This window comes from Macaca thibetana, chromosome 1 (genome assembly GCF_024542745.1).
Source record: "Macaca thibetana thibetana isolate TM-01 chromosome 1, ASM2454274v1, whole genome shotgun sequence".
NCBI classification, from domain to species: domain Eukaryota; kingdom Metazoa; phylum Chordata; class Mammalia; order Primates; family Cercopithecidae; genus Macaca; species Macaca thibetana.
The window spans coordinates 47,758,768-47,783,183 of record NC_065578.1 but is presented as its reverse complement, the minus strand read 5'-3'; the positions used below and the strand labels follow the sequence as shown (position 1 = coordinate 47,783,183).

The 24,416-nt window shown below is 43.7% G+C and overlaps 1 protein-coding gene across 6 annotated transcripts in view; it reads left to right on the top strand.

Annotated features, from left to right (window-relative positions):
- AGBL4 (AGBL carboxypeptidase 4) overlaps nt 1–23,237 on the top strand; it is a 1,466,214-nt gene extending 1,442,977 nt beyond the window's left edge. For 2 of the 6 annotated variants that reach the window (XM_050802265.1, XM_050802244.1), the window contains exons 12-13: nt 4,964–5,060; nt 5,617–5,940. In XM_050802265.1, the coding sequence (XP_050658222.1) occupies nt 4,964–5,060; nt 5,617–5,725 (206 nt within the window). In that variant the 3' untranslated portion in view covers nt 5,726–5,940. Of the gene's footprint in view, nt 1–4,963; nt 5,061–5,616; nt 5,941–11,853; nt 13,484–23,087 lie in introns of those variants that run through there. The other 4 variants (XM_050802234.1, XM_050802256.1, XM_050802226.1 and 1 more) reach the window with 4 other exon arrangements.
- The last annotated feature ends 1,179 nt before the right edge of the window (nt 23,238–24,416 follow it).

The following is a 24,416-nucleotide window of genomic DNA, read 5'->3' as shown; positions in this document are numbered from 1 at the left end:
CTCTCTTTCTATAGTCTCAGGATCTCAGGGCAGTCAGACTGCTCACATGGAGGCTCAGGACTCCAGCTTGAGAATTTCAGCAAGCAAGGACAAGTTACTTCACCTTTTCTGGCCTCGCCTCAGAAATCCCACTATTGCACTTCTCTCACTTCTGCCATTTTTTTGGTTACAAACAAGTACTGAACCCATTCAAATTCAAGGGAAGGGTATACTACTCAGAGGAAGGAGTGGCAAGGTCATGTACTATAATAACATGGGAGATTGGAGATATTGTTGCAGACATCTTTGGAAAATACAATCTGCCATACACAGCATGTGGCAGAGCCAGGATTTGGATTAAATACATCTGCCTCAAAAACGTTTGCTGCAATCTTTTAGCTCAATCCACAGGAACCTCTGCTTTCCTCTGTGCCCTGTAGCTCTTACTGCTGGTGCACACAACCACGATTTGGTTTCCTCCAGCCAGCTGGAGACTGGCTGGGTGAAAGCTGGGTGAGACGGCCTCCAGAGTCTGCTGCTCAGAGAGGTCATGCCCAATGCCAGCTTGTGAACTTTTTAAACAAAAGGACAGAGAAGGTCAGTCACATCCAGAGGAAGAAAGCAGGTGGCAGCCCCAGAGCCCAGCAAGCCTGCAGTACATTTCACTGTCATAAACAGCTTGTCTGGTGTTTTTCCTTCTCCCATCAGGCACTGGCCTGGGATGACTCAGGCTTTGACAGAAAAGGTGCCTTCAAATCAGGAAATGGGCCAGGATAGTGGAAAGCTCATGGTTCTGGAGACAGACCTGCCTGGGTTTGAGTCCTGACAGTGCCATTACCAGTTATGTGGCCTTGGACAAATTCCTTAACCTCCCATAGCAAAAAAGAGATAAAATAGCCTTCATTACTGGATTGTTTTGAAAATTAAAATGCACTTTTAGGCAAAGCAGCCAGTGCAGTGCCTGGCACATAGTAGGTGCTCTGTAAACGCTAGGTTTCATGTTCTAGGCCATGTCCAACCCCAGCTTGGGGACTTCTTGAAGAAGAAGAACTCACTGAGAACTCACTTGCCTATTTCTCAAACACTTGTCTATCACCATGGTCCTGGATGGAGTAATGGCCCAGAAGACCTGGCCCAGCCCCAGACAGCACTGAAGGAAGGCCTGTGGCAACTGCCCAACAGTCCTGCAAATGCAAGCAACTGCATATTTTCTTCCCACTCCACTTTGTCCTTTCCACTGTGACCTACCAAGACCCCTCCCACCAAACACTCCTCTTACACAAACCCTGACACACTGGAGGCTTCCAAATATGCTTGTTGGTGGATGGATGGATAGATGGATGCATGGTAAATCATTTCTGCACTGTTGCTCACTCTGTGTTTTCTCCCTAAATGCCCCTTCAGTTGTCCTGCCTTTATAGACCAGCCGAGAATGGTCCTTCTCCACTGATCCCCTAGGACCAACCTCAGGTTCCTCCTCCTCTACATATTACCCTGCATGCCCCCCTCACCTATTCCTGAGTCAGGGATGTGAGTCTTGTTTCTCAGTAGGTGGAGGGTACCCTACCATGTGTTAGGCAAGAGAGACACAGAAGTGAATATGGAATGGTGCAGGTGCTGGAGAGGTAGTTTGGGAAGGAAGATAAACACATGCAGCCAGGGTACTCACTTTCAATCCCAGCTCTTCATTAGGTGCCCAACATTTTGGGAAATCACTTATCTTCTCTGAACAGTAGGAATAATATACCTAATTCATTGGGTTATTGTGAGAATTGAATGAGTCAGTATACATAAGGCACTTAAAAGATTGCGCAGCACCAAAGACTTCATGACTGAAACACCAAAAGCAATGGCAACAAAAGCCAAAATTGACAAATGGGATCCAATTGAACTAAAGAGCTTCTGCAGAGCAAAAGAAACTATCATCAGAGTGAACAGACAACCTACAGAATGGAAGAACATTTTTGCAATCTCTCCATCTGACAAAGGGCTAATATCCAGAATCTACAAGGAACTTAAACAAATTTACAAGAAAAAAAAAAAAAAAACATCAAAAAGTGGGTGAGGGATATGAACAGACACTTGTCAAAAGAAGAAATTTATGCGGCCAACAAACATATGAAAAAAAGCTCATCATCACTGGTCATTAGAGAAACACAAATCGAAACCACAATGAGATGCCATCTCACACCAGTTAGAATGGCAGTCATTGAAAAGTCAGGAAACAATAGATGGTGGAGAGGATGTGAAGAAATAGGAGCACTTTTACACTGTTGGTGGGAGTGTAAATTACAACCATTGTGGAAGACAGTGGGGCAATTCCTCAAGGATCTAGAACTAGAAATACCATTTGATCCAGCAATTGTATTACTGGGTATATACCCAAAGGACTATAAATCATTCTACTATAAAGACACACACACGTATGTTTATTGTAGCACTATTCACAATAGAAAAGACTTGGAACCATCCCAAATGCCCATCAATGATAGACTGGATAAAGAAAATGTGGCACATATACACCATGGAATATTATGCAGCCATAAGAAAGAATGAGTTAATGTCCTTTGCAGGGACATGGATGAAACTGGAACCATCATTCTCAGCAAACTAACACAGGGACAGAAAACCAAACACCACATGTTCTCACTCATAAGTGGGAGTTGAACAATGAGAACACACATGGACACAGGGAGGGGAGCAACACACACCGCGGCCAGACAGGGGGTTGGGGGCTGGGGAAGGATAGCATTAGGAGAAATACCTAATGTAGATGATGGGTTGATGGGCGCAGCAAACCACCATGGCACATGTATACCTATGTAACAAACTTGCACGTTCTGCATGCGTATCCCAGAACTTAAAGTATATTTTTAAAAAAGATTGCCTAGCACATATTAAACATTATATGAATATTAGCTATTATTTATTTATTTCTTTGTTTTTATTGTTTTTGGAGATGGAGTTTCACTCTTGTTGCCCAGGCTGGAGTGCAATGGTGTGATCTTGGCTCACTGCAACCTCCGCCTCTTAGGTTCAAGCGAGTCTCCTGCCTCAGCCTCCCCAGTAGCTGGGATTACAGGCATGTGCCACCACACCCAGCTAATTTTGTATTTAGTAGAGATGGGGTTTCGCCATGTTGGTCAGGCTGGTCTCAAACTCCTTACCTCAGGTGATCCACCCACTTCAGCCTCCCAAAGTGCTGAGATTACAGGCATGAGCCACCGCACCCAGCCAGCTATGATTTGTTAATTCAACAAATATATATTTCATACTTATTGCCAGATGAGTACATGGGTATTTAGGTGATGAATAAGACAGATATGACCTCTGCCTCATAGAGCTTGCCTGCTAAAAGGGGCTATTGAAAAGAAGAGACAGGTAAAATACAGTATGATTAGTGCTCTGGTTGGTGCAGGCTAGGAAGAAGAGGTTGTGGGAAAACCTAGGAGAGACTCCTGTCCCAGCGAGGACAGCCAAGGAAGACTTATCAGTAGAGTGACAACTGAATTGAGTTCTTGAAGCTGAGAAGGAGTGGGCCCTGGAAGGCATGTGAAGGGAGGAAGAGTGGTCTGGAAAGATGGCACGTATGGGGCACAGGCCTGGAGGCAGAAGAAGCTCAGTGTTTCCAGAATGTGAAGGGCAAGGGGAGTAGGTGGGAGGTAGCAAGCATAATGTTGAGAAAATAATCAGGGACCTGACTATGAACAGTACTGTAAATCATGCTCAGAGATTTGGACTTTGAAGGCAATGAGAACCGCTGAAGGGTTTTACTCAGCTGAGTGACATACTCAGAGCTGCATTGCAGAATCCCTCTGGCTGCACTGTAGAAAATGGACCAGACGGGGGCAATTCTGTGGCAGGGAAACTAGTTAGGACAGGATGACAGCAATCTAGGAGAAAGATGATGCTGGCCTATTCTAGGGGGGTGGAAAGAAGTGAAAACATTCAAGAGATGGTAGGTGTCTTGGAGAAGGGTTAGTGACGGCTTGGATGTTCAGAGCTAAGAGATGAGGGAGAAGGAATGGCTAAGGATTAAGCTGAGTAAACACATAATTCCCATGCTGTGAGATAAGTGATAAGTGCTTTGAATGAAGCCAGCTCAGGAGTCATGAAAATGTGGGACAAGGGCACCAATCACAGTTCTGGGAAGAGAGAAGAATATCCTGGAGGGCTCTAATAAAGAAATATCACCTCATTAGAGAAGCAAGGGGTATGAATTAGCTGAGGAGAAGGCAGGAGCGGGTAGGGAGGAACTTCAGCGGAGGAAATAACATGTATGAAGCCCAGAGATGTGAGCTATAATGCACAAAGAAGATATTCTGTTGTTGAATAATGATTGTTGTACTCATTCATATTAAGGTGTTAATGGTCAATATGAAATTGACCCTTCCCCAAGAAGTTTATGCTTTTACAATCACAAATCGTTACCAGAAAGATTCATTGTTGGAGGAATTTCAAGGTGCAGTGGGAACATGATTTAGGGTCACAGGGTTTTACCATTGTGCCTGAGGTTACTAAAGTGGATGACTGAGCCCTAAGGGTCAAGCAGGCACTGGTCTATATACAACCAATGTCTTTTGCCCTTGGGGTTTTTGCTTACCTGGCTCCATCCTGAGCCACCTGAGGCTAGACCAGAGCAGCCCAGTGATTTCCAAAGGGCTGTACCCTGAAAGCTACTAGCACAGGCTTTGGGGTAAGACTCCCTAGACTCATATCCTGGCTCCTTCTTTTCCCAGTTTTGTGACCTTAGGCAAATTACGTCACTGCGATGCACCTCAGTTTTCTTATCTATAAAATTAGGATAATAATAGTGATTACCATTTAAGGTTTTTCAAGGATCAAAAAAGAGAGCACATACAAAAAGCTTAGAACAATGAGTGGTGTAACTGTTTTTATTACTGTTATTATTTTTATTAGTAGTCCTCTTTTCACTCTGTCTCAATCTCTTTTCAAAGTTGCTCCTTAACACACACACCTGCAGATATGAAGCTGGGGCGGAACGTGGCAAGAACCTTTTTGGACTATTATCGGCTGAACCCCATGGTTGAAAAGGTGGCAATTCCCATGCCGAGACTACGGTAAGTGGCAGAGCAGAGAGGTTTGGGCTTGAGTTCTGCTCCACTGGCTGTATTCAGGGGCAACTTCCCTTAGCCTCTTGCTAAAACTCAGCATCCCATCTGTGCAGCAGGAAAGATAATCCTGGCCCTGCCACATAGATTTTGGGGCATAAGAGCATATTTCCTGAGCATAAAGAAAGTATCATTAAGAAGTCAGACAGTGAGGGCAAGGTCACATTCCTGGTTCTAACTTGGGAATCCACAGGGATGGGGCTTGCTGGGAGCTGGGTTCAGTCATTGTTCTAAATTAATTTGGGTGTTTCTATGCACTACCTCTCCTGATACCTCATCCTCTGAGGTTCCTATATGAATTTCTCTGATCCTTCAGTTTCCTCGTCTATAAAGTGAGGACAGCAGTCCTCACATACATGATTATTATGAGATATGTGTTAAAGCACCCAGCACAGTGCTGTCAGTACATGATAGTCTCCTTCCCTCAAGATGTAAAGGTTTGGGCTGGAGAGGACACACCCTTGAGAAGTTCTACCTTGGGTCCTCTTCTGGGGCCAACTTGCAGGGCCATTGAGGAGAGAAGGTCAGGAGGTGAGCCTCCATCCTGTCTGAGGACTTGGCCAGAGCCTGAAGCACTGGGCACTTCCATGACCACTGGCTGTGAACCCAACTAGCATAAGGACAGTGACATCACATGGCATCTGGAATGTGTTGGCCCTGCCCCATCTCTTAGACTCACCTCCCACTCCCTCAGTGGTCCCTCCTACTTGAAGGACATGACAATGCCCAACTCCTGGCTCTTGCCAGACCATTCTTTCCACTGACCTTTGCCATGACCTTGCTCATGTATGTGGATGCCTCGGGGCCTTTGCACTGATGCACCTTCCTCCCTACCCTGTTATTAATAAAAACAATATAAATCACTTTACTTATTGTACAGAGTACTTTGTGTACATTGTATTATTTATTCCTCATAGATAGTATATTCCCCATCTTACAAATAAAGAAAAGGAGACTCAGAAAGACGATGAGAAGATGTGAGATGCCCGAGGACAAAGAGTTTTTGGGAGAGCCAGGGTTTGCTCCTAGGCTTTTATTATTTGAAAGCCGAATTGAAGTATAGCTAAGGTTCACCTCAAGTAGAAGTTCGTCAGCATGGGTTCAAATTCTGTCTCAGACTCATGTGAGTTATAGGATCTTAGGCAAGTTTCTTGGCCTCTTGAAGCTTTTCTCTGCTTACCTATGAATGGGGCTAATAACAATGATATCTAAATATGGTTTTGTAGAATGGATACAAGCTTAGCACAGTGCCCAGCAGCTGGTAGATGCTCAATAAATGTTTTCATGTCCTCCAGTCCCAGATTTCCAACCAGCTCATCAAGACCTAGGGCAAGTCCTTTGACTTGTTTGGTTGGGTGATGTCTCAGGGCCTATGTTCCACAATCCTATGAGTCATACATCTCTGAGCCCCATGTCATAGCATCTTCATGACAAGACATTCTGATACCCTGTCTCAGATTGTTTCTAAATCATCTGGGGTCTTTGTGCCCCTGCCCCCATTGTGCATGGCATATTAGAAACTCTTGCAGGAGAATCACGTCTATTACTTGTGCCCCTGAAGTGCCTGTCCTGCATTGTGCATACATGCATGTATACATTCATTCATTCATTCACTCAGGAAAAGCAACACTTTATACCAGGCCCCTGACAGGAAAGAAGTGCTGGGATGAGTGGCTGATTAAAGCATGACCCCTACCTCTGAGGAGTTCACCTCTAGAGGAAGATGCTCAGTTCATTCTTAGAAGTCATTCTTGATTGTTTAAAGTTCTTAAACATCTGAAGCTTTATGAAACTCAAAAGAATTCTTAGAATCTCATTTACAAGTTAATTTGGGGATTGTCTCTTTCAGGTCCTCTGCCTAAATAAAATTATCTTCATCCTTAATCATTTTTTTCTTGCATGTTGCATTGTCATATACCAATGAAATGGTGCTGACACTCAGGGAGACCTTAGTGATCCTCTAGTCTCTCTTTATGATACAGATGAGAACATGGGGACTTAGGCAGCAGAAGGAGCTGGTCAAAGTCATGTGGTCAGAGCCAGGACTGGAGCACAGGCCCTCACCCTGCAGTGCAGTGTATTCAGTGTCTACCAGTGAAGAGTTCCTGGAGATGGGAGAGGATGGAACCCTGACACAGATCTAAAGGACACAGGGGAGATCTCAGGGCCCAGACTTTAACTGTGCATGGCACTTCCTTGCCTTGAGCTTTGGAGCCCTCTTCAGAAAAGATCTAGAGAGCTCCTTCCTCATGAGTTCAGAGTTTTGAGGACTTGAGCTAAATGCACCCACCCTTAAATTAAGAAAAAAATTAATAACCTCCTCCCTATGCACACACCTCTGCCTCATCAAACTGTGAGTACCACTTAGCTCTAGATTGGTCAGTAATCCTTTAAAAATGAATTCCCAGGAGGGTACAAGACTCTGAGCTCTAATTTGGATTTTAAATACTTCCCCTTTTTTGTATTATTTTCCACCCAAGCATCAAATAGCTTAAGTGAAAGAGCAGTTCTGGCTTTAAAGGAAAATTACATGTTTTGACTCAAAATTAATCTTTGTTTTCTCCCATCTCCATGGATAATTACAATATGTCACTTTCTGCTCACACGCTGGCGGAAACCTGCCAGCATCATTGGATACTGGGCCACCCTTCAGATAGGGTCCCTCGGGAGGGGCAGCAATGTGGGCACAAGAGCTCAGGCTCGGGGGCATGGCATTGATGACCAAAGCTGAGGCCCCACATTTTGTTTAGCACACAGTGGTACAGTCGTAAGCCCCAAATGCTCCAGCAAAGGGGATAAAATCAGACAGGAAGAAGGAACAGGGCAGATGTGCTTCTGTAGGTAAACAGAGCATGATTGTGGTCTCTGAGCAAGAGATGGACTCAGGCTCATTCACAGGCTGGAGGAGCTGGCTCCAGGGAGAGGTTATGATGGCTGTATGTGTGTGTAAGGGGGCTTATCAGCTCCTCAACACACTGGAGCCCACTATGTGCCAGTCCTTGTGCCAACTGCTAGAGGATTATAAATAGTCCCTGCCCATTGTGAGCTCAGATTTGTGGAGGATAAAGGCAAGTATAAATGTAAAGATAACAAACAATACTGAAAAGTGTATAAGTACTCAACTATGTATCAGGTTATGCCTTCTCTCAAAAACCTTCCATGGCTCCCTATTACCTTTAGGGTAATATTTCAACTCTTCTTGCTATTCAAGACCTTGGCCTACATTTTAAACTTCATTTCCTACTTTCTACACCCCTCCACCCCCATGAGCACCCTGTCTATCCCACCTGATTTCTATCACCTTGTGCCTTATGCTTCAGCCCAAACAAGTTAGCTGTTTTCTTGCCTTCATGTCTCTGTACATCCTTTTTCCTCTTGCTGGAATGAGTTCCCTTTCTGCTTGTAGATGGTGAGCTCCTAATTATCATTCAAAACTCAGTTCAAATATCACACCTTCTGTTTCCTTGTCTGTATTCTCCACCTGAGACAGAGCTGCTTCCTCTCTGCTGAGCTCCTAACTGTGTTTCGTACATACCTCTAGCATGGTGTGTCCTGTGGTGTATTGTCATAGCTTCTATGCATGTCTGGCTTCTCTGCTAGCTTCAGTGTCCTCAGTCTTACTTACTTCTGTATCCTTAGTGCATGGTGCAGGGCCTAGCATAGATTAAATTCTAAATAATTCATGAGTGTTACTGAGCTGTGGTAGAACTGAGAAAGCCCCCAAAATTACCCACTTTGACCCCTTCACACTAAAGAAAAGTTAGACCCAAGCAGAAGTTCCTCTCCTACAAAATCTGGCAAGTATTTTGTAGCTGGCAGGCACGTCCCAAAAAAGCTTCAGAGAGGAAGTGGCACTTGAACTTGGCTTTGACAGACATATGGAATTTTGATTGATGAAATAGAAAGGGGAGAGAGGGTATTCCACGCTGGGGAATAGAGTAGAGAACAGCCAGAAGCAGGACCTAACAAGACACATTCCAAGGCAACGTGTTGCAGGAAGTCAGGGACCCTGAATGGAGGGACCAGCTGAAGCCATGGCAGAAGAACATAAATTGTGAACATTTCATGGACATTTATTAGTTCCCCAAATTAATGCTTTTATAATTTTGTACGCCTGTCTTTACTGCAATCTCTGAACATAAATTGTGAAGATTTCATGGACATTTACCACTTCCCCAATCAATATTCTTGTGATTTCCTATGCCTGTCTTTACTTTAATCTCTTAATCCCGTCATCTTCATAAGCTGAAGATGTATGTCACCTCAGGACCCTGTGATGATTGCATTAACTGCACAAATTGTTTAAACAATATGAAATCTGGGCACCTTGAAAAAAGAACAGGATAACAGTGATGTTCAGGGAACAAGGGAGATAACCATTAGGTCTGGCTGCCTGCTAGCTGGGCGGAACAGAGCCATATTTCTCTTCTTTCAAAAGCAAATAGGAGACATATCGCTGAATTCTTTTTCTCAGCAAGGAACATCCCTGAGAAAGAGAATGCATTCCTAGGGGTAGGTCTCTAAAATGACCGCTCTGGGAACGTCTGTCTTTTACGGTTGTAGATAAGGGATGAAATAAGCCCTGGTCTCCCGGGAGCACTCCCAGGCCTATTAGGATGAGGAAATTCTCGCCTAATAAATTTTGGTCAGACTGATTGTCTGCTCTCAAACTCTGTCTCCTGATAAGATGTTATCAATGACAATGTGTGCCTGAAACTTCATTAGCAATTTTAATTTTGCCCCAGTCCTGTGATCTCGCCCTGCCTCCATTTGCCTTGTGATATTTTATTACCTTCTGAAGCATGTGATCTCTTTGACCCACACCCTATTCGTACACTCTCTCCCCTTTTGAAAATCACTAATAAACACTTGTTGGTTTTGTGGCTTGGGGGGCATCACGGAACCTGCCGACGTGATGTCTCCCTCGGACACCCAGCTTTAAAATTTCTCTCTTTTGTACTCTTTTCCTTTATTTCTCAGACCAGCTGACACTTAGGGAAAGCAGAAAAGGACTCACATTGAATTATTAGGGGCGGGTTCCCCCGATATCTGGGGCCTAAACAATTTGTGCAGTTAACGCAATCATCACAGGGTCCTGAGGTAACATACATCCTCAGCTTACGAAGATGATGGGATTAAGAGATTAAAGTAAAGACAGGCATAGGAAATCACAAGAATATTGATCAGAGAAGTGATAAATGTCCATGAAATCTTCACAATTTATGGTCAGAGATTGCAGTAAAGACAGGCGTAAGAAATTATAAAAGTATTAATTTGGGGAACTAATAAATGTCCATGAAATGTTCACAATTTATGTTCTTCTGCCATGGCTTCAGCTGGTCCCTCTGTTAAGGGTCGCTGACTTCACACAACAGCAATGACAAGGCCAGAATGTTTAGAGTAAATGATATGGTGAAGATAAGACTGAAAGTTCATTTCTAGTCATCAAATACTCCTCAAGCACCTACCCCATACCAGACCTGCACTTGGCTCAGGAATTATAGAGAAAAAGCATACACATCAAACTTATCATCTCATAAGAGAAAGAGATGAACAAAGAACCACCTAGAAAATGGCAGGCGGAGGAGTGATGAAATGTACAAAGTGCTAAAAAGGCCTAGGGATGGGGGAAGCTTATTTTTTGGGAATTTGTCTTCCCAAAGGAAGTGGGGCTCTTCCTCTGCCTCTTTAGAGGTAGGGAAGGGAACAGCCTCTGCAGAGACCTAAAGGTATGGGATGTTTTGCCTTCCAGTGGCTCCTTGCACTCTCTATGTCCCCATCTTTGGTTGATGGCTTTTTGCCTTCCTAGCTCACCCTCCCTAAGTCCTTCTGCATATTCACAGTCCTCTCTAGCCTTTGCACAACTTGTCCCCTTGCCACCATCCCCCCATGGCTGCCCCAACTATGACCAAACCTGGGCCTGCCTCCTCTTTCTCCCCGTAAAAACATATTTACGTCCTGTGCTCCATTTGGGTGTTAAGAACAACATCCTTCAATGACAGATGAATAGCACCTTGTAATTTACAAAGCTCTTCTTCAACCTCCATTTACCAGGGCTTATGAGGCAGGAAGGACATGAATTTTTCTCCTATTTTAGAAATAAAGAAATAGAGGTCCAGAGAAGGTAAGGAACTGCTTCAAGATCACATTGCCCATAAGTTACACCTCATGCATGTGCTCCAGGGTGTTAATAGGTACTGATGTCTAGCTGTATCTCACCTATTCTGGCAGCCTTGTTATGTTAGCAAGGCTCTTCAATGAATGTGGATTTTCAGGCAGTGAGGCTTCCTTTAAGGAAGGAGGGTATGTTAGGGCAAGGTGTCCCTTTATGTGGTGCCACCTATTCTGTCTTTACCTTATTCGTGACTCATCAACAGTAAAGAAAAATGGGTGTGCCAAGGTCAGAACTTGATGGGTTCCAAATCTTCTTCTTCAATTTGAATTCAAACTTAGTTCAAGAGATTCTCATATTTATGACACTAACCACTTCCTGACACATATTATAGTTATTGTTTTGTGTAGGTATTTTATGCAATTGTCTCCTCTCCTAAGCTATAAGCAACTTGAAGACAGTATCAATGCCTGCTGGTCTTTGTCACCTTTAGTGTCTGTGGGAAGAAGACCAGGTTACTGTTCCTGGGAGGTTACAGTCCAGTGGGGAAGATAGACATGCACACAAATGATTTCATCACAGTGTGTATATGTGCTGTCTTCTCTCTTTCTGTTATCTCCCCCTTTGCAGGAAAGAAAAATCCCCTCCTTACAAGCACCCACTCCTGCGGGGCCCAGCCAGCAACTACCCCAACGGCAAAGGGGACAAGAAGAGCTCAGTGAACCACAAAGACCCTTCAACCCCTTTTTAAAGACACGGAGTCCTGGGAGGTCTTATGGGGACAGGAGCGTGCATTTTCTGCTGGGGAATGAAATTAATCACTCTTTTTTAGCTTCCGAGGATTTGTGGATTAATGCATAGGCTAGTGAAAGGGAAGGGATACAATGAGAAACTTCATCATTGATTTTCCCTTTTTCCAATGGAAAATCAATTGTAAGCCTTCAGCTCAAAAAGCTCAGGAACAAAATAGGAGACTGGAACCAGGTGAGCACAGATGCTATTTTCTACAACACAGAGATCTTCCAAGATGAGGAAAACCTACACATCCCTTTTAAGATACATATCAGGTCAGTTCTTTCAAAGCCACTTTACATTTTTAAGTTTTATAGTTACTGCAGATGGTTACCTTTTAAATAGGCTTGATTGTTTACAGATTTAGAAATGCAGTGTTTGTATTTTCTGATCCAAAACAACAGCAACAACACATGCAACCCAAGGGCAAATGCATCCTAGGGAACAATGGGACAGGATTTTTGAAATCACAGTGGACTTAAATATATGGTCACTGTATCTAAGCTGCATGCTTCCTGATTCCCTCAAACCCCAGCATGCAGATTTAGAAAACTGTGCTGAGAGCTATTTCCCTATTTCCTGGGTAGTTTAATTAAAATTTTAGCTCCAAAGACAAAAACGCACTGGTCCTTCATTTTAAAAGGTTTATTATGGTTAGTCTCCAGATCCCAGGAGACAGAGATTAAGCGTGGCCCCTGAAGATGTGGGCATTGCTAATCTACAATGAGGAAAGTGTGATTGCCAGGCAAGGAAGATGCAAAAGACACAAGGATGCACCCTGAGGCAGGGAGGAATGATAAAATAAAATGGTAGTAGCAATTCCCAAGGTGTAGCGAGCTAAATATTGTGCATTTTTTGTGAAGAGTAAAGTGCCTTTGTATGATGAATGGGTCCAGGGGAGTCTGCTCCCTTCCTGTCTGTGGAAACAGCAGGCTGAGTCACCATGACAGCCTGCTAATTAAAATGACCTCCCGGAAATGAGGATTAGAAGACGGGGAGAGGCAAGGAGGCTCCAGGGAGGAAAAGCCCTTAGCACAAAGCTCCACTAAAGCATTTTTTGTTTGTTTGTTTGTTTGGGTTGGAGATTATTGAAGTTTGCTACAAAAATCAAAAGCAAAACTTGTTCTCCTTTGCATGCTGGTTTTCAGAAATAATAACAAAGAGCCATATGTTGATTGGCTACAAATGTCATGTTGTACATACAGCCTCTCCCCTGGGTTCGTTTTGCCCATAGGAACACAAATAAAGTGTTTTGTGCAGCTCTTCTGTTCCTCTGAGCATTCTTGGCACCTTTCCCTTTCGGTCTCCCACTGCTCAAGAACCAACAGGCAAACCCCCAAACTGGTATAACCCTGACTTTGAGGTCAAGGACTTTGTTATCAAAATAAGGGACAACAGTCAAGTCTTGATTTCCAGCAGTTCCCGTGTCAAAGTCCCGGGGAGTTTAATTGACTGCAACCAGCTTGGCATGCACCAAGAGTGTGTCAGTCTTTTGGAAATGATAGCATTATTTTAGATAGCATGAAAAGAGGCAGAGTGCATAAAATGAGAGAGACAATAGTCTGGATCCATGTTTCCTTGGCCAGGTCACTTCCATAATGTTGTGATCATATATTGGCCCATATATTTAAAACTACATTGAGTAATTGGATCATAGACTACACAAACAGTAGGTATAATGATGATTTAAGAGCAAAAACTTGGATCCAGGCAACTTTGGCTCATTCTGCATTCAAACCCTACTTCTATTTCTTTAAAACTGTGTGATCTTAGGCAAGTTATTTAACATCTCTAGATCTTAGTTTCCTCGCCTGAAAGATGGTCATAGTAATACTTACCTTGCTATAATAGTTATGAAAGTTTAATGAACTTAGGTGTGGAAAAAGTAGGCAAAAATCTTTATGTGCTCACTAAATGGTAGCTTTGATCATTTGGAATATGACTAGGAAAGTGAGGTGTCTGCAAATCCTTCCCCATTAGAAAGGAATGGAGCAGTTTATTGTTTAAAATAAAAAATAAGAGTGAGTGTGAATAGGAAAGAAAGATCACAGTCTCCAAAAAGTTAAAGGGACATCATTGGACAAAAGAAGCAAACTTGTTCCGTGTTGTCCAGAGGTAATAACCAAATCTGGGGAGTGAGTCTCAGTAAGATAGATTTCTGCTCAGGATGAGGAAAACTTTTAGTGAATTGAATTGCCAACCACTGGATGGGCTCCTTTGGAAGACCATGAACTCCCCATCACCACAGGAGTGCAAGAAGAGTCTGAACGACATCTGTCTGGGAGGAAATAGAGGGGACTCCCTTTCTAGGAGGATGCTGGGTTGGAAGTTGGATGCTCCAAAGCGTCGCCTCATGTCATTTCTGTGGACTGAGATGACATGGGACAGGATGTTACATTTCTGGATGTCAGCAAATGGAGTGTACAGTATAGTACTTAATGCTAGACACAGTGATATTAACTGTCTCTGAATCATAGCATATGGGCTCTGCTAAAATTTCCCATTCCGAGAGAGAGAGAGAGAGAAAAAAAAAAAAAAAACTGGCTATAAGGCAGCCTGTAGGGGGGTGTGTTTGCAAGATGAACTATCTGCTTTTCCACATTGGCAGAGCAGGAAAAAAAGGGCTGGGCAAGAGACCAGGGTTTGTCAGCAGCCCTTTGTGTGGTCTTGGCCTGCTCAGCTTCTCCTTAGCTTTCTTGGACAAGGTTATACCTATCACCTCAAGCTAGAGGGGAAAGGTTTTCAGCACTGAGATGGAGGACAGCACCAAGAGGTGTACAATCAGCCAGAGGCTGCTAGCCCACCTGGCTCCAGCAGGGGGCGCGCCAGCCTATCTTCTTGTCTAGCCACGTCTGTCTTAGATTAGAGCCACAGGTGGGTGGAGCTGCCCACCAAACCAGTGTTGTGTGCATTTCCGAGGAGACAGGCAACTATGCAAAAAGTAGGGGTGGGAAGGAGAGGGATCATGCCAGGTCTCTACCTGGCTCTCACGCAACTCTCCATACTGATGCAGTGCTAGTTTTGCTCTTTATCAGTTGAGAGGTGCAGAGACAGGACTAAAAGTCTGTTTACCCTCAGCTGCAGCAGACAAACTGGAGATTACCCAGTTTCTTCGTTGATAAGCCCGCCGCAGAGGAGGCTGGTGATGATGTTTGTTTTGCAGCAGCAACAGTGAGACTTTAGCTAGAAGTTTTTTCTATTGCCTTTTAAATGGAGGCAGGGGCGGTAAGTACAGAAAGAACTGGGATCCTTTCACTGTAACTCAACTGACACACCTGAGACCTGCCTTAGAGAACCCAATTCCTTTTTCTATGTAGTAAGAACAGAGCCAACTATGGAAGTGTAGGCCGATTAACATTTGTGCAGCATCGATTCATACATCCAAATGTTTACTGAACACACACTGTGTGTCTTTGTAGCCATTGCCTTAGTTAATGTTCCCTACAGTCCCATCAGGTAAGTATCATTTTCTACACTTCAAAGATGAGAAAAAATGAGAATCTTAAAGGTAAAAACCTTTTTTTTTACACTCACGTGTCTAGAACCTGGATTCTAGAACCCTGAATCCAGAACCTGGATTCAAACACTGCTCCCCTTCCACTACTTTGTGCTGGGCCTTCTCCACTTGTCTCCAGGTAAAATTACATCAAAAAAAGAAACAGGTTAAAGCAGAATAACAAGTAAACAATGGCATCATTTAGAGGTAGTGGGGGATAGGCAGAGGGGAAGGAAGCATGTTAAGTTTACAGGCTGGGAAAAATGTGTAATGATTTCAGGACTTTTTAGCACTTGCTGCTGAAGCCCTGCCTTCTTCCTATCTCTCATTCCCATACATCTGTCTGACTTTCTTCTAGCCACTCCAGAGTCCTCCAGAGAGCAGAGTTTAGACAAGGGGCCCATTTATCACTTGACATGCAGAGGCTTCCAGATTATCCAGGGACCCTGGAATCTCAGCAGGGTTCTTGGGCCCATCCTGACACACTCTGGGTTACTGGCCTCAAGCAGATAATCTAGCTCTGGTTCCCTATCACTTCCTCCTTCTGGGGTATGCGAAATAAGCCTACTATGTCCCTCATTTCTTGTTCGGAATTCTTCCTCCAAGTTCTTGCCTTCTGAGCACTAAAGAAGTCCTTTACCTTGTGGCTGAGCTTAGCCAATGAATCAGGGCCAGAAAGAAGAGGGGAGACATAACATAATAGGAACAGCCCAGGTTTAAAGTTAGGCCAACCTAAGTGTGAATCCCAGCTCTTCTGTTAAGCTGTATGGCTTTGGGCAAATAATGTAATCTCTTTAAGTCTCAGGATCCTCATCTGTAAAAGGTACTGATTAATATCTACTTCCTATATTTGTGGTGAGAATTGAATATAGTAACATCTATAAAATACCTCGAACTCAGTAAAACTCTTTTCTCAAACCATCCTCACCCCTGCTCTGCCTCTCATCTGCTTGCTAGAGTTGGAAATCCCTTCTCTAGAGACAAAGCTTTTCTTATTCCCAGATGACGTAGAGACAGAAGTACAAATGCTTCCTGAGTCGAGGACAAGAGTGAGAGGAGTGTCCAGAAGAAAGGCAGTCACACTGAGGGATCAGTGTCAAGCTAGGGACCTAGGTTTTATTCATCTCTGTGGCCTTAGCACTTAACACACATTATGTAGCAGAGTCTGTGCTCACTGAGTGTGGAATGAATAGTGGGGATGGTGAGAGTGGGGTCACCCAAAAACCCTGAACCCTTGAGGGAGGGGAAAGAGGCTTTGGAAGTTGGGACTCTGAACAAATAGGAAGACAGTGTTGAACATGATATTCACCCAACTTCATGTGAGGCTGAAATGACTAGACTAAAAAGAGAAAGGGGAAATAGGTTCTACAAGATAGCATGTTTTGTCAATATCATAGCAAACAAATCTTACCAGGATATATACAAAACTCATTTTATGTTACTTACATAATCATACAGATCTGCTATGCCAGCTGAAACTCAGGACTTCCCCGAGGCACTCACATGTCTGTCTTCATACACCAAATTCAGGTGGTATGCTGGTCAGGGCTTGTTTTTTCTACTTTGCAGATGAAGAAATTCAGATTAGTGTGATTAAGTCCCATGCCCATGGTCCACAGCCAGTAAGGAACTAGGACAGGACGTGGACCCTGGATACAAACACAACTCTATCACACCTCTCTCTCTCGGTTCAGCCCCAAACCTCAACACTAAGCCCGACCAAGCCAGAAAGTCATCCTGATGATGCCTATTATAGCTCCTTAGTGCTTAAAATTTACTTGTTCCCCTAAAGACCTGGGATCTATTTTTAGCTGACCCCATGTCAATCTTAAGTCCAAATCTGCTTCTCTCTCTGGCATCAGCTGTCTTGATTAATATTCTCTTTTTCCCTCTAGTTGCTCAGGTTGGAAGCCCTGCCCTTGCCTTAACTCCTTTATGTCTTTCTCCTCACACAGCTGACAACCACCAAGTCCCATTGCTTCTGCCTCTTTGATGTGTCTGCCTTCAAGTAGTATTATGGAGTGACTCTGAGTCAGACAGACCTGAATTTTAATTTCAGCTCCACCACTTGCTAATAACCTTATAAATCATTTAGAGCAGTTTACTTGCCCCATCTCTAAAATGGGACAATAATGCCTATTGGCAGGTTTGTTGTGCACTTCCCTTCCTCTATCCTTCCCATGCTTTCCCTCCTAGCCACTCCCACCATTATTTCCTACCTGAATTGCTGGAATGGCCTCCCTGTCTGCAGATGCTCTCCTGTTAACCCATTCTCTGCTTGGAAGCTTCCAGGAGCTCCAGAAAACATGATCCCATTTTGTGGTACTTCTTTCAAATTAACTGGCCAAGCCAGGAGCCTGGATATCATCCAACTTTTGTGTCTTTCACACCCCATTTCTGTTCAATTGCCAGATCCCACTGGTTATGCCTGCTTGTTCTCTCTAATTTCCAGCCAACATCTCTATTCCTCTTAACTAAGAAAATCCTTCTCATCATTCAAGACTTAGCTCATGTGTCCCAACTTCATGACATCCTCCCAGTCTTAGCAGTTGTCATTAATTGCTTTCTTTTCTTGGTTGCCCTAACACTTTGCTTATTCATCTGTTTATCAAATTTTTTTTTTTTTTTTTTGAGATGAAATCTTGCTCTGTCACCAGGCTGGAGTGCAGTGGTGTGATGGCTCACTGCAACCTCGGCCTCCCGGGTTCAAGCAATTCCCCTGCCTCAGCCTCCTGAGTAGCTGGGACTACAGGCATGCACCAACATGCTCAGCTAATTTTTGTATTTTTTTGTATTTTTTTAGTAAAGACAGGGTTTCACCATGTTGGCCAGGATTGTCTTGATCTCCTGACCTTGTGATCCACCCGCCCAGGGTTTCCCAAAGTGCTGGGATTACAGGCGTGAGCCGCCACGCCAGGCCTGTTTATTAATTTTTCACTCAGGTGATTGTCACCTCCCGCACTATCATTTAATGTCTTTGAGGGCAAAGTTCAGGTTTTATTTGTCTTCACACCTCCTATAGAACCTAATGGTTCCAGACAGGTCAGAGGTACTCAGTAGCTACAGCAGAATAAAAGAAAGAATGAACAAAATCTCAAATCCAAAATTCTATCCTGACCTTACCCTGATAACTGAATCCTAATTATGGATTTATCTTCCCAAAACCTCAGCCTCTCTGAGACATTCCACAGCTCAGATTTCCTCCATGGATTCCTTTACCACAGAATTACGCTCCAACTCAGCATTAAGGCAGCATGGTATGGTAGAGTGCTTTAGACTCGGAGTCAGAGGTCCTGGATGATCTTCAAGGCCCCAGTGTCCACGGGGACATGGAGGAGACAGATTTACTTAATTCTCCAACAGTTTCCTGAAGGCTAAATTCTTTTTCAGAGTTCAAGGCAATTAGATTCTTTTTTCTATAACAATAATCATAACAACTGTTGCTGGTGTGGTAATAACTACTACTTCTGCTGTTGCTATTAGTACTAGTAAAAATATTGCTGCTGCTATTACTGTTACTGCTGCTACTATTACTAGTCTAATCTACTTCTACTATTATTCCCATTACTACTGCACTGCTGCTGCTGCTGCTGCTGCTTTTGCTACTATTACTGCTGCTATTGCTGGTACTGCTAATCTAATGCTACTACTGCTGCTGCTACCACTACTATTGTGGATATTGCTGCTACTACTGCTGCTACTACTAATCTACTCCTCCTTCTCCTGCCGTTGCAGCTGCTACTGTTACTGCTGCTGTTCTGCCCTGAATGAGTGCTTACTTGGCTCCAGACCCTGTACTGATTGTCTTGTCTTACATGATCTCATACAATCCTCACAACACCCCCATGAAGCAGGCATTATTTTCCTCATTCCCTGCTAAAGACACAGAAGCTTAGGGAGACTAAGGAATCTGCCCAAAGTTGCACAGCTTGTTGTAAGTAGAGGAGCCTGGGAGTCATCAGACTCTAATGCTTGTGTTCTTTTCGTTTTCCCCTCCTCCTTTTTGGGTACAGTCCTAAGACTGACAGTACAATAAATATTTAATGCTTATTATAAAAAGCCTCCACCTCAGGGAGCTCACTGGTTTATGTTTGTTCCTGTGCATGACCTCATTTTGCCTGATTCCCCTGAGCCTTGCTTTAGGCGGTCTCCTTTGCAGCTGGGTGTCCCCATACGTCCTCCATGCCTGAGTCTCTTCCTTTGAAACAACTGCTGTGAAATGATTGTCTTAACAGGCAGGATTGGTGCTACCCTCAGAATTGTAACAAGTGAGGTGCTTTGCCGGGATATTAGGATGGGGTAGTGCAAAGGACGCCCAACTCCTTCTATTAACCACCTCTCCCACACTCCTGCATTATAAAGAGGGTGCTGTGTCACCAACTAGAGGGAGTTTTCCCAGTAAATATCCCAAAGTCTTCCTCTTCCTCTAACCCAAGCCACAGTCTATCCTCAACTCCCAGAACTCAAATTGTCAAGTCAAATGGATTTAAAGATGTAGCCATTAGGAAACTGGGTTCTGCTCCTAGCTCTGATACTGCCTGGCTGTATTAGACATTAAGTAAGTCTCTTGCCCTGGATGGAGTTATCCCAGAGCTTCAATTGGTTTCAGTTTCTTACTCTTTGATATGGAGACATAATCCTCAACTGACATAATCTTCAACCGACATACTCCTCAACCGAAAATAAAAGAAAAAGAGAATCGTGAGGATCAACTGAGAAGATAAATGGGAAAGTACAGTATTTTGAAAAATATTTTCCAATATTTTCTTTCTTCCGAGACCTCATAAAGGTCCCTACTTCATCCATGTTTTTAACCTGAACTTTCTCATCACTAATTTATCCAACACAAATAATTAAGCATCTGTGTTTGCTAGGCACCTCCCCATTCCTCTCTGCTGCCCTGATTTTCGCTGATTCTACAAGACCCCTCCTTCAGGAAGTCTTTTCTGGTGCAATGGCCCTGAGCTTCTAGGGAACCACTGTCTAAACATTTCATTTGACACTTGGTAATGGCTTTGGTATTTCACTTTGGTGTATCAGCTCTCTTCCCAATTCAACTTTCCATTGTTCTTGGACTGAGATGTTTAGAGAGGGCCAAAAACAGTCTTACTCATTTCTGGGGCCCCAGGGCCTTAGCATAAGGCCAGAGACAGAGAAGCCATTCACAGAGAATTTGTGGCTGTTGCTGCTGCTGCTGGTGGTGAGAATGAGACTGAGGATGCCTGTTCAGAGCAGAACATTTTTGTGATGCTGACACCCCTCCTTTTCTCTCTCCCTCCAGAAGTTCACAAATAAGCAACCCTGAAACTTCTGGATAAAGTGGAGCAAACCTAGGTTATAGGCCCGCATAGGAAGTTGTGAGACTTTAGGCTAATAGTATCCATAGGAAAGAAAAGAACAAAGGAGAAAGCTGGGGAGAGACTAAGACAGGTGAAAGAGATAAATTGACTATGATGTGTTTGAGGATATGTGTACGTGTGTACTACCATTATGTGCACATCTTATTGAATAACTTCTTTATATTTGTGTGTGAAAATGCATAAGTTTGTTCAGTTGTGAATGTTTTTACTGAATATTAGATGACAGATCACTGTCAAGTCTAAGCAGATTTTTTTTTACATCTACTCATAGTCAGAGGTCCTGGGTTAAGCTGCTGTTTGAAATTCTGTCTACTTTCTTGACATTTCATCCATATTAATGGATCACCCCTCCGCCCCAGCCTCCCAGGGACTGTGCTCAGCACGATGTCAGGGCCACCTCTCCTCCTTCCCAGTCCCAGTGAAGGCTGATCCTGGCTGATTCAGCCAAGCCAGTCCCTCTGGGGTGGAGAGCTCACCAAAAGTCTCCTTTTCAGACTCTATCTCCAGGTGACCTTGTGTTTAGGTCTCTTTTCTGTATTTGAGCTTTGTGTTCCTGTCTGTTTTTCTCTTTTTTTTTTCTTCAGATCAGCCTTAACTAAAAGTTGAAAAAGACTGCTCATGTGGTGTTATGAAGAAGGGAGAGGCAGTTCTCCTTAACACCCCTAATACCTCTCCAAAGTGCTCCTGGAGCTGAAATTCCATGATTCTGGGGGGTTTGTTTCTGTTCAATTTCAGAAGCACTCACTGAGGGCCTGCCCTAACATAGGTCGAATACCAGATGGTGGTCAAAAGTGAAGGGTGCACAGCTGTGAAATAAGTACAGTCGTGCACCACCTAACAATGTTTCAGCCAGTGCCAGACTGCCTGAATGACAGTGGTCCCATAAGATTATAATACTATATTTTTATTGTACCTTTTCTATGTTTAGATTTTTTAGATACACAAATGCAAGCATTGTGTTATAATTGCCTGCAGCATTCAGTAGAATAACATGTTGGACAGGTTTGTAGCCTGGGAGCCATAGGCTATACCACGTAGCCTAGGTGTGTAGCAGGCCATATCATCTAGATTTGCATAAGCACATTCTATGATGTTCACGCAACGATGAGATCACCTAACAGTGCATTTCTCAGAACATATCCCTGTCATTAAGCAACGCATGACCGTACTTCATTGCTCTGGCCTAAAGAGCAGCTCCACAGAACTCGAGACTTTGCCTTTACTGAAAAGCAAATACATGGTGTGGGGACTTTCGAACATTAAGCCTATTTGTTAGACATGCCTTAATACATTCTTTTCTAAGTTTAGTATTCATTCTTTCTTTTATTCATTTATCCTTAGGGAGGCCATGTGGTTTGGTTGAAAGAGCACTAACCCAGAGCCTGGATTTAAACCTAATTCAGGGGCTGTCATTTCCCCTCTCTGAACCTCAACTTCCTCACCCACCAAATGGAATTAAGAATGATTGCTCTTTCTAAACCACAGGATTACTCTGAGGAATTTCAGGGAAGGTGAATGTAGTGGGGAGAAAGAACTCGCATTCTCTGAGTTCCTACTAGAGGCAGCACTTTGCATGCATCCATTCTGTAGCCATACAATAGGAAGGGGACGGGAACAAGTGAGGACTGTCAGGAGCAGGGACAGAGGCCTAGAAATGATCCATTAGGAGTCTTAACTGGAATCAGAGAGACTGGGAATCTAATCTCTATCTGTTCCTACCATTTATATAACTTTAGAAAAGTCACTGTGCCTCTCTAAGCCTCAGTTTTCCCATCTATAAAATGGTATCTGTTGAAGTAGGTGATCGCTAAGGGCTCCTCCAGTTCTGCCATTTTGGGTCTCTAGGAACACCCCCTTCAACCCACTTGCCTACCCTAAAAATGATCTCACACTGACCCTGGTGTGCATGTCAGGTTGCTAGGCCCTAATGCTTGTGAATGAGGACTAGGTAGTGAAGTTTCTTTCTTTTTTTTTTTTTTTTCTGAGATGGAGTCTTGCTCTGTCACCCAGGCTGGAGTGCAGTGGAGCAATCTCGGCTCACTGCAACCTCTGTTTCCCAGGTTCAAGTGATTCTTCTGCCTCAGCCTCCTGAGTAGCTGGGATTACAGGTGCACGCCACCATGCCCAGCTAACTTTTGTACGGTAGTGAAGTTTTATACTTAGTTCAGCAACTCTGGTGGTGATTCCTGCCTTCCAAAGATTCTTTCTGTCCTCAGACTTGATGCTGAACCAGAGACCTCTGGAGAGGCGAGACGAGCTGGTGACACCACGAACCTTGCATACAAGAGATGCAGTACTGAGGACCTAATTAACATCACCGTGCAATAGGCACCATGGAGCACACTTCAGCTGCCAAACAGAATAAATAAAGCAATGTTTTATCTTAAGTGTTGTTTAACAGTGAGTAGTAAATAGACCGTGTCTTATTTACTGTGACTTTCCTGCACAGGCTTGCTATGGCTGACCTAGACCTCATGAGACAGCATACCCTGATTTCAAGGGTGTGCATTATAAGTTGCTTGTCAAGCAGATGGAAAATTGGGCCTCTGACTGGATGTTGTAATAGGCTCATGCAGAGATGTGGGCACAAGAGTCTGGAAACTGATGTCTGACAGATCAAACTTAGAGTCCTGCTCTGCCACGATGTGGCCTTGAGCCATCCCTGTGAACCTGTTTACTCACTTTTAAAATGAGATTAATTAATGTCTGGGTTACAGGAAGGTTGTGAAGGGCGGATGATGAGAGGATATAAATAAAGACCAAATGGAAGTGTCCCATAGAGGGTAGGTGTTGTTCTCGGTCATATCCGCATTACTCTTATGCTTAGTATTTCTAAGTCAGTCAAACCAACACCCTGACATACATTATAAATGGATAATGTGGCCCCTCATTATAACTGACTAATAATGTAACAGGGTCTTTATCAACATCAGGTGGTCATTTGTCCACCTCCAAGAGTGTCTTCTCTCTTCTCACTATGAAATCAGCATTCATTCATTCCTTAGTAAGGTTTACCATGGTATCTTAGTTTGGGTTCTTCCAAAAGCAGAGACTGCGACAAGGAACTGAGAGCAAGTAGTTTATATGCCAGGTGACACCAAGAAGCAGAGATAATGGAGAGGCAAAAGAGAGACCAACAGAGAGAAAAAACAGGAAGGGTGTGTTAAAGAGATAATTATCACTAAAGAGAAAGGGGCCTCAATCCCTCTCAGGACTTTCTAAGTGATGATTTAAAAACTCCCCTCGGAGTTGAGGATGGCCCCCTTGGGTGTGAATTCCCCCTTGCTCTTCTGCAAGGTGGATCCCTGAGGCAGCTGAGATCCATTTGATGAGGGATGCAGACCCGGGGCATGGAACTGTCCATCACACTGCACTAAGTCAGGCGGGCTGAGATGTGAGGCAGGCAGCACAAGTGTCTGCTCTACGTGGGTTTTACAGATAAAACATAATTTGTTTACCCATTTCCCTTTTGTTGGCTATTTAGGCCATTTCTCATTTTTTGGCTTGGGCTTGGAAAGGTCAGTGAGCATGAGTGCCTTGTTTTT